This window comes from Xiphophorus hellerii, chromosome 23 (genome assembly GCF_003331165.1).
Source record: "Xiphophorus hellerii strain 12219 chromosome 23, Xiphophorus_hellerii-4.1, whole genome shotgun sequence".
Taxonomy (NCBI): domain Eukaryota; kingdom Metazoa; phylum Chordata; class Actinopteri; order Cyprinodontiformes; family Poeciliidae; genus Xiphophorus; species Xiphophorus hellerii.
Genome location: NC_045694.1, coordinates 16,371,295 through 16,388,323, shown reverse-complemented (window position 1 = coordinate 16,388,323; position 17,029 = coordinate 16,371,295). Strand labels below are relative to the sequence as shown.

At 36.4% G+C, this 17,029-nt stretch overlaps 1 protein-coding gene across 2 annotated transcripts in view; it reads right to left on the bottom strand.

The window, feature by feature from the left end:
• trpc7b (transient receptor potential cation channel, subfamily C, member 7b) overlaps positions 1–16,634 on the bottom strand; it is a 59,351-nt gene extending 42,717 nt beyond the window's left edge. For both annotated transcript variants that reach the window (XM_032555751.1, XM_032555752.1), the window contains exons 1-3: positions 16,016–16,634; positions 11,016–11,778; positions 1,918–2,100 (exon numbers count right to left, since the gene is read on the bottom strand). In XM_032555751.1, the coding sequence (XP_032411642.1) occupies positions 1,918–2,100; positions 11,016–11,778; positions 16,016–16,503 (1,434 nt within the window). In that variant the 5' untranslated portion in view covers positions 16,504–16,634. The remainder of the gene's footprint in view (positions 1–1,917; positions 2,101–11,015; positions 11,779–16,015) is intronic.
• Positions 16,635–17,029: the final 395 nt, after the last annotated feature.

Here is a 17,029-nt window from a genome sequence, read left to right as displayed (position 1 = left end):
AAAACGACTTCTAACATAAACATACACGAGGGTAGCTATGGTTCAGAAAAACATACAGCACTGTTGCCAAATGGAAGTATGTGCCAACGGGACTTTAGTGAAGTGAAATGGGGGAAAGGGATTTGATTTGACATTTTAAAGCCACCTCTGCTCAGCGCGGATTAGTTCTCCCACAGGGGCCTGTCAGTTGCTTACTTTAGATCTTCTAAAGGCACAATAACACAAAAGTTTTTAATTTTTTTTGTACAAACACTTCATGCTTACCCACATAGCTATTAAATGACCCAGGTGCTAATGCTGAGTTCATTACCACAAATGGTTGGAAGCTTTTTAACAGATACACCAAATGAAACATGAATCTGTAACTCCGTTTACATCATTTAGTAAGATTTTTTGCTGAAATATGTATAAAATGTATGCATTTTTAAATTTGGTCCAAAATGTAATTTGATCCAGCTGATATTAAGTACCCCCCATAAAAAAAACAATGTTACCCTTGATAAATCCTTTCTGACATTTATTCTATAATTTTAATTTAGGAATGAGGATAAACAATTGTTCTTTTCACTATACACACTCATTATATGTTTGTATTATGCAACTTGGAAAAAAAATCTGAATGATCTTCATGGTCTCCATCTCCAAAGACAGCTTGACATCTACTTTACAATCATGTTCATAGCTGGATATGAATTTCTACTCAGAACATTATCATTGTTCTAGGTATAATTGTTATATATCTGATACTTGCGTACAGTAATTCATTTTCATGTTACAAGCAGTTGACCACGTAAGAGGCAAATGGTTTTACAAAATTTTCCAATATTCAGAAGTAGCTATTTTAATCCTAAAACCATGACATGTATTCCATGTAGCCCTCAAACTCAAACTTTGGTTTGTTGGTTTGGCTTTTCTAGAACGAAGTGGGTTGAAGGGAATATAAGTGATTGCTCAGCCAACATGTCATAGGTAGGGGAAAAGCTTTGAACTATATATTTATTTTTTAAACAACATGCTACATTTTTTTACTTTCATTATTTGTAGAGCAACATGGTGTTACACAAAATATGGTCCTGCAGAATGAGCTGGATTCTTATTTTGTTTATTTATTTATTTTTTTACAAATAGGTTGTCTATAGGATTACAACATTTGGATGAATTATGTGTACTGGTGAAATTAATTTTTTTAAAGATTTTTTTTGTATTCTGCATAGATGTTCACTAATAAAATTTTGTTTTTGGAACAATTTTATGCTTGGTTGGCTTTTCCTCTCTGTGTAGTTTGTGATAGGCAGCAAGCTTTATTTACCCATTCATAACACATTCATTTTAAGCTCTTTATATAACACTTTGTTGAACTGTAACATGTCCTCAACAAACCCTATTATGACTGGATTATGCCAGGTGGCTTTACTAAGCTTAGAAAGTATTTTTTATATTGGATTTCTTCCTGTAGCTTTTAAAGGCCCATTACAATCTAAAATATACTATGTTGCAGTGAAGGCAACTTGATCTCATAACTCTGCTGGTTAGTTTATAAACATGTAACTTCCAAATAAAATGGGATACCACCTAAAAGGATGAGTGAAAATCCTTTTAAGTGGAAAAACATTTTCATTTGTCCCTTTATCAAAAACAGCATATCGAAAGTTTAAACTCGCATAACAAGGGTACAGAGAAAAATTCAAGAATGCAAATTGATCTAATAAAATATGAAGAGTTTTGATATTTTTCAAATCAGTGATTTAATATATAAAATTGTATAATATCAAACATATGAATTAATCTTTTTTGGGTGCCATGTTATCAAGAATAGAGCTAAACTTCATTTGTTCTTTGTTTTAATCTTGGTTATATTTCACTCTATATATCTGCTTTAGCAATTTCCTGTTTCTGAAATTTTTACTTTCTTCGTACCTTTTTGACTTCATATTTGATGGCCAGCTTGACGCGACTGAGGCAGGGCCGGTTGTAGGGACTTGGTGGGCATTGGTCCACATCTCCATTCAAAATGGCCTCAACTTCTTCTGTGTCTCGACAAAGGTCCAGCACACCCACCACAAAGTCTTTGCACTGCATGGACAACTTACGGTAGTCATTCTGCAGAAGAGAGGGGGTTAGAAGCATTAATAATATCAGAATTACAAATAATGTCAAAAACTACTTTTACACAATGCAAGCAGTTTAACAGATATTTAGCAGTGTTTTTAGTAACCCTCCACCACTTTCTTTTTCATTACCCATGATAAAAAAACAATTATAAGGTGTATAATTATAAGGTACAATATATTGCATGAACTAAATATACCTTATGGATCTCATTTTGAGAAACAGATTTTGAGTTCCACCATCTAGAGTCAGTGTCTCTGTACATGACTTTTTTCTTACATTGCATGTTGGACATAGAAACCTGCATCAACTGTTTCTAAATAGATAAAAGATAAACCGTCATGTTAATTTTTCAGTTCTGTTAACCCTCCTGAGGTCTTTTTGCAATGCTTAAGAGGAGTGTGGCAAATGCCACGGCCAGACAGCGAGGAAGCTGGAGTTTTTCCGTCAGACTGTCAGTTTCCGAAACTACACACAAAAAAACCCTGTAAAAGCGCACCCAGTGTCAGTGCGACTGCGTCGGACTGCGCACAAAGCAAAAAACTTGTGGGGTCTAAATTACTGTGGGAGGGTTAAGCATCTTCAGTCCTTTCATGTACATGCTCTATGCTGAATCAGATTAGTTAGTTCAATTATTTTGTCATAAATTAAAATGTGGATTAATTACAACACTGTGAAAATTCTGTACATTTCTTATATGTCACATGGGATTTTAACTGATAATTTCACAGCTTAATTTTTTGATGTAACATAAATGTATCAGAATATGTTTATTATGAATTTGTCCTAACAACTTATGTGTGATTGATAGTTATTTTACGTATTAAATTAGTGAAATCTTCAGTGACAAAAAGCAAGCTTTCTAAAATTAGCTTGTTCTGTCACAGTTGCTGACCAGGCACTTCTACAATTTGCAAATGATGTCAACACAAACTCATACAATGTCACAAGTATATATAAAGAAAAAAAAATGTCACATGACTGTGAGATGTTTAGATTGTTTTGGGTTAAAAGTCACACTGGTACGTGATGAGTGATTATACACATCACTGAATGTGTGAGACACGCACACACACACTCTGTCTGTGGGGTGGGTGTGTGCATGTTTATGTCACCTCAGACAAATTTCTGGTTTATTCTCTCAACTGAAATTCATACTTCACACTGTTTTAAAGTTCCTGAACCTTTATCCACTAATACTTGAAAAAGCTTCCCTGGCTTTTGACATGATAAATTACAACCCCGCTATTTGCAATTATAATATGACTCATGTGTTAAATAATTTGAAGAGTTCACCTGCCATTTCTTGACCTCTTCTTATGAATCATTCAAGATTACCTTTGTCAGAAAAGGAAAAAAAAGACTAACCGTGTCTTCCTCAGCAAAAGTCTGATTTAGAAAGAAAAATTCCCAAATAACTTAAAAACAGCACTGTTTGATGTTTTATATTTGGGTTTATAAATGGCACATTAGAAAGAAAAATAAAAAAAAGACTTAAAATCTCAGCCAACATCGTAATATGAAGAGCTACATTTCATAAATCATTAACAGAAATTAAGGATTGAAAACATAATTCTGTGTGTAATTAATCTATATAGTGTGTTTCCCTTAGTGCAGAAATAAATGAGCTTTTCAGTGATATTCAAATTTATTGGATATGACCGTCTATCTCTGTCTTTCCATTTGTCCCTCCTTTCATCTATCTATTACCTCAACAGGGTCAAAGACAGGACAAAGAAAGTACAAAGGTCAGATTGAACATTTGTATGCTGTTGAACTTCCTGCAAAGCTTTACAAGAACAAATGATTCATGAAATTTTAGTAAAAGTTTAAAAAAAATACATATTCTATGGAAAGGTCAAAAAGTGTGTGAAATTTGATTTCGCTAGATTTTTTCTGCAGCCAGGTTTTTAAAAATCTAAACTGTATGGTGCTCACCTACTGATCATGAACTTCATTTGCATTCCTTCAGTGTGTGACCCCTGTGATGATTGTGTTCTTCCAAGCATAACTTGTATCATTTGTGCTGAATATAAAACAGTGATGTTAGCTCCTGGAGCAGTGTGCAATTTCCTTGGATTCATTAATAAAACTAGAGAGAAGTGCGTTTGATAACGCTGGTTAGATGACTCATCACTGTCTGTCAATTAAAGGAAAATAATTTACACTATCTGTTAGTAACATCTGTTTGGTCTGTGTTTCTTTCAGACAGCTTGCTGAAATAAATCCATTTTAATCTCAAGACAATACAGTAGGGTGCTACATGTACTAACAATATATTGATAAGCAACAACATTTACACGGCAAGGTGGGAAAATCTAGTCTAACAGATGATACGCGTATAAAAATCCAATATCAATGTCAGACGCATGTCTTTTTTTAACAGGATATGAGATTACAAAAGATTCATGAGATTAAAATTGAATGATGTGGTGTGAATCAGCCAAAATGGGGAGGAACCCAAGAGAGATAAACAAGACAAAACTGGATATGAACAACAAAAATCAAATTTTACTGAGAATTAAACTCATTCAATAATTAGCTTTGTGTTTCATCCTGGCTCTTTTAACATTAAAATGAGCTAAATTAATTAAAACAGAAAATCAGAACTGCGTAAATGAAATAACTTCCTCCACACTGCGCTTTCTTAAAAATGTGGGTGCCTTTGTCCGGAGGCTGACATGCAAAATTGATAGCCTGTCTTGAAAAGTAAGATGTTTGATGATAAATGTCAAGTCACTATGGCAGGTTCTGGTGCCGGTAGCTGTACTCACATCTTCATTTAATGTGCAACTTAAGAACAAAAAAATTCTGCATTTTTTGACGTCAGATATTTTGCCAGAGGAAATAGAGTTGGTAATTTCTCTCGCAGTTGTGTTCTTTTTAGATACACACATTACTGAGATTTTTTTACACACATTTATTCTATATTATCCCAATGTTTAGGATATTAACTCAGAGCTTCCAGTGATCAGAGAAGACTGTTGCGAGGTATACAGAGGCTTGTTATTTCTTGAAGCTCAGACATGTTGAAATCTGCAAAGCACACAATGGATCAAATCTATAAAAATATCTGAGTTTTAGACTTTTTGAAGACAAACCTCAGAGGATACAGTAACTAAAATTAGGTTTATTTTCTACAAGATACTAATAACATGCTCCTACCCAAAGGCTGAACCACCAGAGTAAGGAGACAGTCATTACAGCAAACCCCACAATGCTAAAGTCCAGTTCTGCTCTCACAAATTAGTGAAAGACTGGCCATTTACTTTGTGTTGCAAATCAGACATCTGACGTAAAAGAAATTTCCTCTTCAAAGAATAGGTACCGGACTTTCATTTAAAATTAAGTTCTTTTATATTTTTTAACAGATTCAACTGACAACAACCATTCACACATGAATTAAAACAGTTACAAGCTTGCTAATTATTACAAATTTGTTTCAAGTCAACATGTCTGCTTAGAAATAAGCCAGTAAATGCTTTCTGTACTTATGAACTAGAGAAAAGCTCTGATTTCTCAAACTTAAGCAAAGTTTCACCCACCCAAGAAATAAACAAAAGGAAATGTATATTGTTGGGTTGTGATGATGTAAATTTGGAGGATTCTCAAATCAAAAAAGGCTGCTGTTCACAAGCTGTCCTTCAAATCTCAGATATGACAGCTGTGCTGGTTATGTGTATGCCGTGATTATGATTATGCATCTGTGTGGCTCTGAGATGACATGGGAGCTGATGGCATAGCTTGATTGCTGCACCCAAAGAGATTTGGAGCACCTGGTACCAGATCTTTTTTAGATGTGCAATTACCAGCTGCCAACATGGAAAGAGTATATCTTTTTCTGGTCATTTTAGGGACTTATTTTATTTATTTAGATAATTTCCGATCACATTTTTAATATAAAACTAAACATTAGCATAAGGCTAACAACCAAAATTTATATTTTTTCTTAGTTATTTTCAGAGAACCAGTTCAGTTTAAAGCTGAATGATGTAGCAGTTGTTGCCATGCAACCAGATGCCCTGGGTTTGAATCCAGGCCTCACATCTTCCTGTATGGAGTTCAAATGCTTTCCTCATATATGTTCTCTCTGAGTACTCTGGCTTCCTCCCACAGTCCAAAAACATGACTGTTATTTTATTTCATTATTCTAAATTTCCCCCCATGTGTTTGTTTAATCTGCCTATCGCCCAAAGACTGCTGGGGACAGCCACAAGGCCCACAGCGACCCTTTAAGAAAAAGCAACAGACAATGGAAGGATGTTCAGTTTACTATAAGTAGCTTTTGTTATATTTCCTATTTTTGCCTAAAACTCTTAGCCAATTTGATGACCAAGAGAAATACTAAATTCTCAAAAAAGAAGAAACTTTAGTCCCTAAACCTCAACAAAGCATTGTCCAGCAGATTCAACGTATTTTACAATGACCGGCCAATAAAAAAAACACACAAACACAAAAAACAACATTTACAATCAGAAAATGGAGAGGTTGATAAGTTGAGACTTATTTGAAAGAACATAAGGCGCTCCATAAAAGAAATGGCCAAAAAACTTCAAACAAACATACTTGTTTCAAGGAAACAGGTAAAACAAAAACTTTACCTCTATTTTCATTCTAATACATAACATAAGAACAGATTTTTAGAGATACTTTGTTACAGGTAAAAAAATAAGATACTGCTTTATTCAGGATATTAAGAGGCCAAAGAAATGTGTCACTTCCCCCTGCTGCAATTCTAAGCATAATGCACAAAATCATTCATAATACTGGCTGATTTGGTTTATAACTTTCATTTAACCAAGGAGATTGTTTGTTTTTTTTTCAGGAAAATATGTAGATCTCTCAAAAATATCTAAAAACCTTTCTGTATATTTCTTTGTTTTTATTGATGTTTTAATGAAAATCACATGGGCCTGCTGAGGTATACCCTTCTCAACAAAGGTTTTATTGGAATTGAAGCAATGAAATACTTCTTATAATAGCTGACCATGTTTTTTCATGTTTCTACTGGTATATTTGGTGATTCATATTTTCGCAGTGTGTTCCATGTCTTTCAGGTTGGGAGGCCTCCTTTTCATTATTCTAATCTTTAGCTCCCATCTCAGATTCTCAGTTGGATTCAAATCATCACTTTGGCTCGGAGTGGGACACTCAAAAATGTAAGTGTTACTTCCAGGAAAGAAACATGATCATCAGACTTAAACATTACTTTCAACTTTAAATCTGTGAGGGGATTGAATATGTTTATATTTGTCACAATGTCAGAGAGAAGCTTTGCCCTGCAACCTCTTTTGATTCCAGAAACATAATAATTAAATTGTGAGTGTTTCAACTTTTACAGGAAGTGGATAGTTTAGGTTGCAAAAATTTGCATTTTTATAGACTGATATTAATCTGGTTTAAAGGGGGACTTAGGATGACATAAACATTTCTCTGTCAGCAGTCCCATTAAAAGATGCACATTTAGTTTAATCTGTTTCTCATTAGACTATTTATGAATGTTTATTTGTCATGTGTAATTTGCCCATGTAAAGTTGATTGACTAATGCTATTAGCAAACCGAGTAGACATTATTTGATGCTTTAAAGCAATGAGGAGATAATGTGAAGGGAGACAGGGAGATAAATAAAGAGGGAAGACATGGGGATGGTAATGAGATGGTAATGAGACAGATAAGTCCTAACACAACCCTGGTCCCTCAGGTGAGCCCCTCTCATTAATTTGTTGGGAGATGGGAAACAGAATGACAAGCAGAAAGGCAGCATATCAAACACAAATGTGGTCAGAAAGTGGTGAGAACTGACAGGCAGGCACAGCCATAAATTAATAGACTTCAGGGAAAAAAAGAAATAGGTGAACTAAACTTCACAGAAGTAGAGATTGAAAAAAAATCATAATAATAGACAGTTAAAATCCAATCTGATTGAATGAGCATAACCCATATTTGTGTATTGATTTTACCTAAGATATGGGTGCAACACAAAGAGTGCTTTTAATTGCATGAGTCTTAATATTGGTCTAATTATATGTAATTTAGATGATTGCTGTTCATGTTTACTAAAACCAATTTGTGGACTGAGGCCAATCAATCAAGTCCACCTTTTTGCAACTTATCAGTGTCTTGAAATTGTGACTGTGATATAGTCTTGGAAAATAATACATTTATTGACAAGAATTATGTCTGTAATAACAATTTTAGGAATGGTAAACCTTATAGAAAGGAGGCTTACATAAGCAATGATTTCACTCATTGCTTATGTAAAACGCACAAAATAGCATTTTGACTGATGTGAATTTCTGTTTTTGCCTTTCTCAAAGTCATCGTAGTAGAATAACAAAACAATTGCAATCATCATAATGGTTACATGTAATTATCTAGAAGGTATCTTTTTAGAAAGTTTATATCCTAGCTTTTATCCAGGAGTATATTTCATTTGCCAGGTGGCTTTTATGTCAATGCTTGCTTATCTGGGTCAGGTAAAAATATGTGTCAAAGTATCAGGGCTCAGGATGGATTCAGGCACCTCTGTAACTCAAGCTCTGGCTTAAAATGGGCCCAGCTGCTTTATAGCTTACATGTTCTGCTCCCAGCTCAAACCGATGAGCTTTCTCCCGGAGAGATGAAAGCAGAAAAGGGTTATAGAATTTATTTCCTTTTCTTTAAAATTCTATATATTTTTGAGATGCTATTGAAACATTTTCAAAAACTTGAGCAGTTTGGCTCTAACACACAAGCAATGACTGCAAAAATATAACGCACACATCGAGACAATTTTTAATGTTTAAAATTTTACAAAGAGTTAAGGTACAATTTACAAGTTTTGTTTCACCTGAGAAAAGATACTGAATTGGAAATAAGTAGTTCTACAAATAAAGAAAGGCCTTAAAAATCTATTAAAGATGAGAGACTGATGATTGCAGGAGAAGGTTGAATGACAGACTGAGTGTGGTGTAGAAATCTTTGCTTCAGCACTATATTGCTCCTCAACTAAAACTGTAATTTATGTACAGTATATAATGCTATAAAAATACAGAGAAACATGCCATTCTGATTTCTAGTGCTTTCCCTATTTCATTTATGCAATTATGAAATTCAAGTATTTTATTGAGTGTTTGCCAGTATGAGTATTACAAAATTTATAAAAGCAATAAAAGAATAGAATAATCTTTATTATACCCGGAGGTGCAGTGAAATTGAGAGCTCCCACTGAGCCACCCTGCACCGCCAAAATAAGAACTCATTAAAAAAAACAAAAAAAATGACATAAAGCAAAAAGATAAAGTTATGAAAGATTTTTAAAAATGTGTTACTTCCATAAAAATGGTTAAAAATTCTGATGAGGAGATGGATGAAGTCAATTTTTGGCTATTGCTTAGGCGTGTTATGCAAGTCTGTTTGTATGCGACTGTGAGTGTAAGCAGTTCTGACGGCCCAAAGTAGTGAAGCTGTTGGTCAGTCTGGTTGAATGTGACTTGAAAGCTGCTTTATGCACATAACCTACAATAAGCAAAGCACTCTGAATATCCTTTTAAAATTAAAATCTGTTTAGAAAGACCTCAAAATTCTGTCAAGTGGGCCATGCATTTGCATTCAGCTCATTTTTACAGCAAAATGAGATCTGGCACATTCTCCTACATGAGATCCACAAGTCTGATAAGGGAGTATGTGTCAGTGTCAATTTCTACAAGGATGAGGTACAAATGTCAATCTGCAGTTTGAAATAAGCCAGATAAGGGACACAGCAAACAGGTTAAAGAAGATGCTCTGATCAGATGAGAACAAAATTAAACTTTATAGAGGCTTGCCAGTGGGACAATAACCTTAATCATGCAGCTACAGTGGGGTGGTTAAAATCAAAGAATATTCATGTGTTAGAAAGGCCTAGACCTAAATCTAATTGTTAATCTGTGGAAATACTTGAAAAGTGATGTTCACAAACTTTGTCCTATTTCAAATGTATTTTACTTTGATATTGTAAAGAAAAATGGATAGAAAGAATTTTTTAAAAATCAGATGCTATTTTGGCTAAGTAGGAAGTCAAACCCTACAATGCAAGAAAACGCAATCGTACTGAGTATTTTTGTGTAGTGTTTAGTGCAAATATCTTAGTACACGTGAAAAAAGACAAAGCTAACTTACAAGTAATTTTTCAGCAAGATATAGGAGCTTGTTTTAGGCAAATAATTCCTTAATATTGAATAGTTCCACTGACAAATTATTTCACTTAAAATATGGACAATGCCTTGTAAGTGAAACAATCTGCCTGTGGATCTTACACGTTTTATCCATATTAAGAAATTATTGACTTAAAACAAGCTCTAATTCAGGGTTGCCCAAAGTTGGTCCTCGAGGGCCGGCATCCTGCATGTTTTAGTTCTCTCCCTGGTTTAACGCACCTGGATCAAATGATGAGTCGATAGAAGGCCTAAGAAGAACACTGACATGCTGAAAAGGTTGTTGGTACTAACAGGGAGAGAACTAAAACGTGCAGGATGCCGGCCCTCCAGGACCACTTTGGGCACCCCTGCTCTAATACATGCTTGAAAGGTTACTTATGAGTTAGTTTTGTCCTATTTCAAATGTACTAAGGAATTTGCATTAAAAACTAGACAAAAATACGTGGTAGGATTTTGCATTATAGTGTAAAAGACAACAGAGAGAGAACAGTGCATCTACAACGGTGCATCGGGGAGCTGAATACAACACAAAATGAAAATTTATTTCCTTTTCACATCACAACTATCTGCTCTGTGATTACATAAAATCCTTTTCAAATAATTCCATGATGTGGGTGTAACTTGAAAAATGTGCAAAAGTTTTAGGTACTGTATGTTCTAAAGAGAAGCTTCATATCTTTGCAAAGTAGTTAAAATAAGGAAGGATATAAACACATTAGCCGCCTCACCTTAAACTCTGTTTCAATGTTGGCAAGCCTTGCCAGTTCGTTGCTGAGCTCAAGGGCTGTGAGCACAGGGTCCTCACTGCTGAGCGACAGGTAGGCTGCACTGGCCAGGCCCTTGTACGCATTCATCCTTGAGCGTGAGTGACTGAAGGAGTCCTTCTTCTGCTTCTCCACACATTCTGAGCATTTACAAAAGTAGTCGTGGGGCCTTTCTATGCGGGCCCCCTTCGTCAAAAGGATGTGAACAATCTCATACTCCTGGCAATGAGCTGCCAGAATGATGGGTGTGATGTCATGGGAAAAACGCGTTCCATCCTCGTCGTATGCATAAAAGTCATCATCTCTCATCTCTTGCTCCAGAGGGCTCAAAGCCAGACGGAGACCTCCACCAAAAGCAGGATGACCGAGAATGGCCTCGACTATTCTGACATAGCCTTTGGAGATGGCCAAAAGCAGGCCGTCCCCAATCCGAGCCAGGCCATCTTTTTTCAGCAGCAGCTCCGTCACTTCCAGGTGTTCATTGCCCACTGCCAGCTGTAGAGCATTCTGGCCCATATAGTCCACAGAGTTAAAGTTCAGTGTTTTGGACTCTTCTAGCATTTTGCGCACCACAGGAATGTTGCCATACTCTGCAGCATCCAGAAAACGTTCCTCTTCTGCAGTGAGAGCAGAGCCACGCTCATTAAACATGTAGGCAGGACCCCGCACAGCCTGGCGACGCCCCTTTTCCCTAAGTGTGGTGTGCCGGCGATGCATGGCTTCCACTCTGGGAGCAAGAAAAAGACAGAAAACAGAAGTCAGTAAAAGCAATACTTAGAAGGACATGTAATGAAGGAGGAGAAGATGTGTTTAACATATCAGACAATTTTGTGATTTAGCTGTAAGAGTCAGAGAAGTATAATCAGTTACGTTGAACTGTGGTACATCAACACAAAATTGAGTAATTTCTTTTTTTGTGTGGATTATGATGATGACCGTGTTTAACACAGACTTCTATCCAGATCTCAGAGAAAAGCCCAATCCCGACTAAAGCAACAATCTGTTACCAAATCTAAAAAGGTCGAAGCCCCCAGTTAAGAACAAGAACAATATTTGTTGCTCAATATGTTTTGGCATGACAAAATAAATATGTGATCCAGTGATATTTCAAACACACTGCTCGCTGAACTGGGATTTAACCATCATCAAAGAGTGAAAAAAAACTTCTTTCCTACAATGTCTTGCTTTGTCATTCAGTCATTAACAGAAAAAAATCAAAACAATTAGATAGTAAAAGCAAAATAACCCACAGAACTTATGAACATGAATGATTATAAAGCTACACTTTTAAAGTTTATTATTTCCCACAAAAGCTTGTGACATAATTCCAATATTATTGACATTAATATTTACACAACTTCTTAAAGGTCCAGTTTGAAAACAAGTGTTGCTGCTAAATTACAGGCTTGTAATTTCAGTTAGTTGTAATTCCCTTTTGACTCTCGTTGCGTGTGTGTGTGTGCGTGTGGGGGTGTGTGTGCAGTGAGCAGAAAGCAGAAGGCGAAAATGGAAACCCGTTCATGCTAGATGTATTCACCTGGGGGTTTTTGTGGATGTGGAGCTGAGAAAATGAAGACAGCTCCCTATGCCAAATCCCATGCACACAGTTTAGAGAGGGTGTGTAGGCGTGTTCTCAAATGTGTGTGATTAAACCATATTAAAGGTCAGCAATGTTTTAATTTTTCATTTATACCATCAACATCTCAGGACGCCAATCACTGTAAGAAGGACATTTTTCTTCTTCATTCCTCATACATTTAAGGTGTCAGACTATCCATGCATAATGTCAACATAGCATACATTATCTGCAACATGTAATGTAAATTATTAGCCCTTTGGCAATCAGCATTTGTGTATGGCTTTTGAGTTACACTCTATAGTTTATGTTAGCAGCTTAACAACATCACCAAAACGTCCTGCATTTCAAAGCATTTAGAAGATTCCTGATAAACAGAAGAACAGTCTGCCTTCCAGCCCATTTGGATAACCTTATAATCAAGTAATAAATTGCCTTTTCCCATCTCTTTTAATTTCTTTCTCCATCCATCTTTGATTGCTTGTGATTTGGTCTAGAAATAGAATGTTTTTGCATCATTGCAGAGTTGAATTACAGCAATGTGGACAAGAGGAAGCTCACACAATAGAGAGATACTGTCTGTGTGCTTTGGGGACAAAAAACAAATTTCCGTAGAGGAAAAAGATTGCTTACATTACTTACTTATGATATGGTATGATTACATGCACACTTTGCACGAGGATGCATCTAAAATTGGATCATTTTTATCATTCTGGAAAAAAAGTGGGCAGATTATCTGGCACAGAAGCAGGAGCCCCAAGTGATTTTTATAATAAAGCACATAATACCATACATTATCAAATTATTCTAAAATGTATTTTATGCCTAACTGTTGACAAGATGCATAACATTCATGCACCATTCTATGATTATTCTTGTACACCAGATTAAAACAAGTGAGTTTATGTGAAAGAGGATCATATTGAACCAAACAAACCAGATAACCTGTCTAGATCAACCAGAGGTTGATCTAGACTACTGGCTTAAAGCAACTTTTAAAGGTTTATTCAATTTTGTACAAAATGTACAAATATAAGTGAATCATTTGGCTTAATTTATCCTGGGGGGATTTGGATAATTTGGATATATTATTCAACAATTACTGCACTCTAAACAGACCTTTGCAGTCTGAATATTGCATATACTGTTATTGTATGTGATAACAATGCACAATATACTGTTCAGCCTTACATATAATGTGAAACTTTGACAAACGAGATACAGGAGACTTATAAACCATAATATTAGAGAATTACCTATGCCATTACTTACTTAGCTGAGGGAATTTTCAAATCATTAAGCAAATTACTTTATAGGTTGAGTAATGAAAATGCATTTACCAATCAGGTTCATTTAAATTTCCTATATTTGCCTGATTGTTAATAAAGCAAATTTTAATGATACTCATATAATCCCATTTCCTTCAGGTAGGATTTGGTGATCATGCTAAATGACTGTTTCTGACAGTTTGTCCAAAATCACAGACAGGCTGTATGGAAATGCAGAGGAAATTTTCTATATATATTGAAAATAAATGCAACACTTGACAAATTGAAGAAAAACTCCAATCTATTGAGTCCTGCACTGAAAACATCCATTCTTTTCATTTCACTCCTCTGCTGAAGATAAATGATGACTCTTAAATCGACAGAACATTGTTCTGAGGATGATTCTCCCTCTAAAAAGCAACATTTATGCATAATTTAAAAACAGCATTTGGTCTTCATTACTTCTATAAATTAGGCCCCTAAAACTTTAGATGAAAACCAATGACATGTGAGTCCATGTCAAAGTTTAATCCAAAACACAAAACCAGTGAGCAACTAAGCCTACTTGCCCTGTCACCACAAGTAATAAAATGGACATCAGACATTACTATAATATGTCATATAATAGTTATTTAGTTCAAAATGTAGCAGAGGCCTTCAGCAGATTGCTAGACTAAACACATTGCCAAGAGGGACAGACATTAGAAAACCAATGCCCATCACTCAGGAAACAGGGGCCATTTCAAAAGAACTTAAGTTTATGATTCAGAAATTATATAAAAAAGTATAATTAAACTGAAGCAATCTGTTGAGGTTAAAGGAATCCTATTGTGTTTTATGTCTCAATATAAAGGAAAAATCTCTATTGACTATCTTTTGCCTTAATATTCTTATTCAGGCATCACTTCCACTACACCTTTTTTAACCTGTTTAATTATATCTACCGAACAAAACTCTACAATCTGATCTTAATTACTCATAATGTGCTTCTTTTCAAAGCTGATCTCTCTAAGGTGTGAGCGCTGGGTCATTTATTATCAGTGCATGCAATCATTTATACCAGATCATTTACAGTTTAACAAGACATGCAAAAGAGAAGAGATGAATTTGGTTTCAAGTCAAATGCAAGGAGACCACTGAAAAAGTGTGAAAATTAATTTTTCAGCTCAGATCAGCATAGCGATTAAGCACAGCTATCAATTTGTCTAATTTAAATATGCACCTAAATACAGACTTTCTAAGGCATTTTTCACTATATTGTAATGCTGACAAAAACATGCAGTCCACCCTCTCTTGCTTGCATTTTGGACAACACTCACATTCTGGTGACAGGCATTAGTAAAAGTCAACGTGCTTCTTTCCACATGATAGACCTTTAAAGCTGAACACTGGAGTATCAAAGAGGCAGACCAGGGAGGATCAAAGAGCCAATATAGAGGCCTGCCATTGCCAACTTCTGATAGTCATGGATATAAGCTGCTAAATTTTCATTACGTGCCATTGTGCATGTTCCTAGATCTCTGTGGAGCACTTCCACACTGGAGCAGTGGCTGGAAGCTGAAAATATTGAGCCTTTATCTCATAGTTAAGCAGTGAAAATGGGTTGCAAAAGTAGAAACTCTTGGTTTGATTGCAGGACAGTAATAATAGTCACTGGTTAAAAAAAAAAGTATCTGACTGCATTGCATTGTAGTCTCTTCAGGTATAACATAGGCGAAACACAGTTAATAAACTGAGTCTAAAAGAGCCAAGAGACGCAAAAAGAGGCTGACAATTACAGTATTTATCTCAAACTATTGCTAGTCAACCAGGTTGATGCTTCTACAGAAAAAAAGCCTCCTTTTTCCCACTTGATGTGAGACACATTAAAAGGTAGAAGTGTGTTTAAAGCATTTCTTCTCACATGCTTCATGCAACTGGGTCAGCGGAGATCCTAAACTCACCAAACCTGACCTGTACCTGTTGACAAGAGGGATTTGACGTCGGTGATTAAATTCCCATAATGCAGTTTGCCTTGAAATTGCAATTGTCCAATATCCGCAAAGTTCATAAATGCATGCTCTACGCAAGGCCTCGAAAATACTACATTAAAACTGAGAAATAAAACTGTCAGGACTCACGATTGCCGGCTGTCTGAGCTGAACTCGGTCTCTATGTGCTCAGCAGAGAAGTGGTTCCCGTACTCCGAGAGCTCCGGAGCCCTGTACAGCCTCTGTCCACGGTGCTGAAGGCGCTCAGTGCTCTCCGCGCCGCGTCCCCTCCATATGGGAAGCGGGTCATCGTGCTGTTCATGTCCGACATCTATCCGAACATCCGGCCGCGAGCGAGAGGTACACCCGGAGTCCACGGCACGCTGGCGGAACTTTGGCGGGGTGAAATGTGGGGAGCCCCCGAGTTCCCGGGTCCCTGGAGACGGGTTCAGACACTCTGAGGAGGTGAGAAAAGGCGGGTCCGATTCCCCAAGCAGTGGAGAGGCTGAGGAGAAGAAGTCCAAGGGCCGCGAAGTGGAAGGAGATCCTCGGGGAAGACTGACAGAGAGAGGCGGCGAGGGAGACTCCGACAGATGTGCTCTCCCGCCGCCGTCGCTTTCCTCCCCCCTGTCAGACATCGGGAGAGTTCGGCAGCATCATTTACTCTAAAGCATTTGTGCAAAGTGGCACATATTTCCTGTGTTTTTCAAAGTTTCCATTGAACAAGTTGCCGCTGAGACGCGCGGCAGCGAGGGGCAAAAACCTCCACCTTCACTCAGAGGTCCGCGCACACTAATTAGAGAGAGCGCGCGCGCAGGAAGCCCGACCTTTTACAAAATGGAAGATGAGGAACAAGTGAAACACAAACAAATATTACCAAACAAGTGGAGACAAAAAACATAGACAACTATAATTAAACTACAGAGTAAAATAAAACTTACCGACATTGGTTATCTATAATGAAACACAGCCAACTGATCAACTATGACAGAATGAGACGAGAGACAAGAAATAATTATAATAGTCTAACAGCGACCTTTTCTTTGGATGATGTGCCTTAAAAACAAAACAAACAAAAAAACTTTAAACCAGATTTTGATATAAGCTTCAACTCAATCTAGATATAGTTAGGCGCTGATTGGACATGTAATGCGCAGGTTTCTG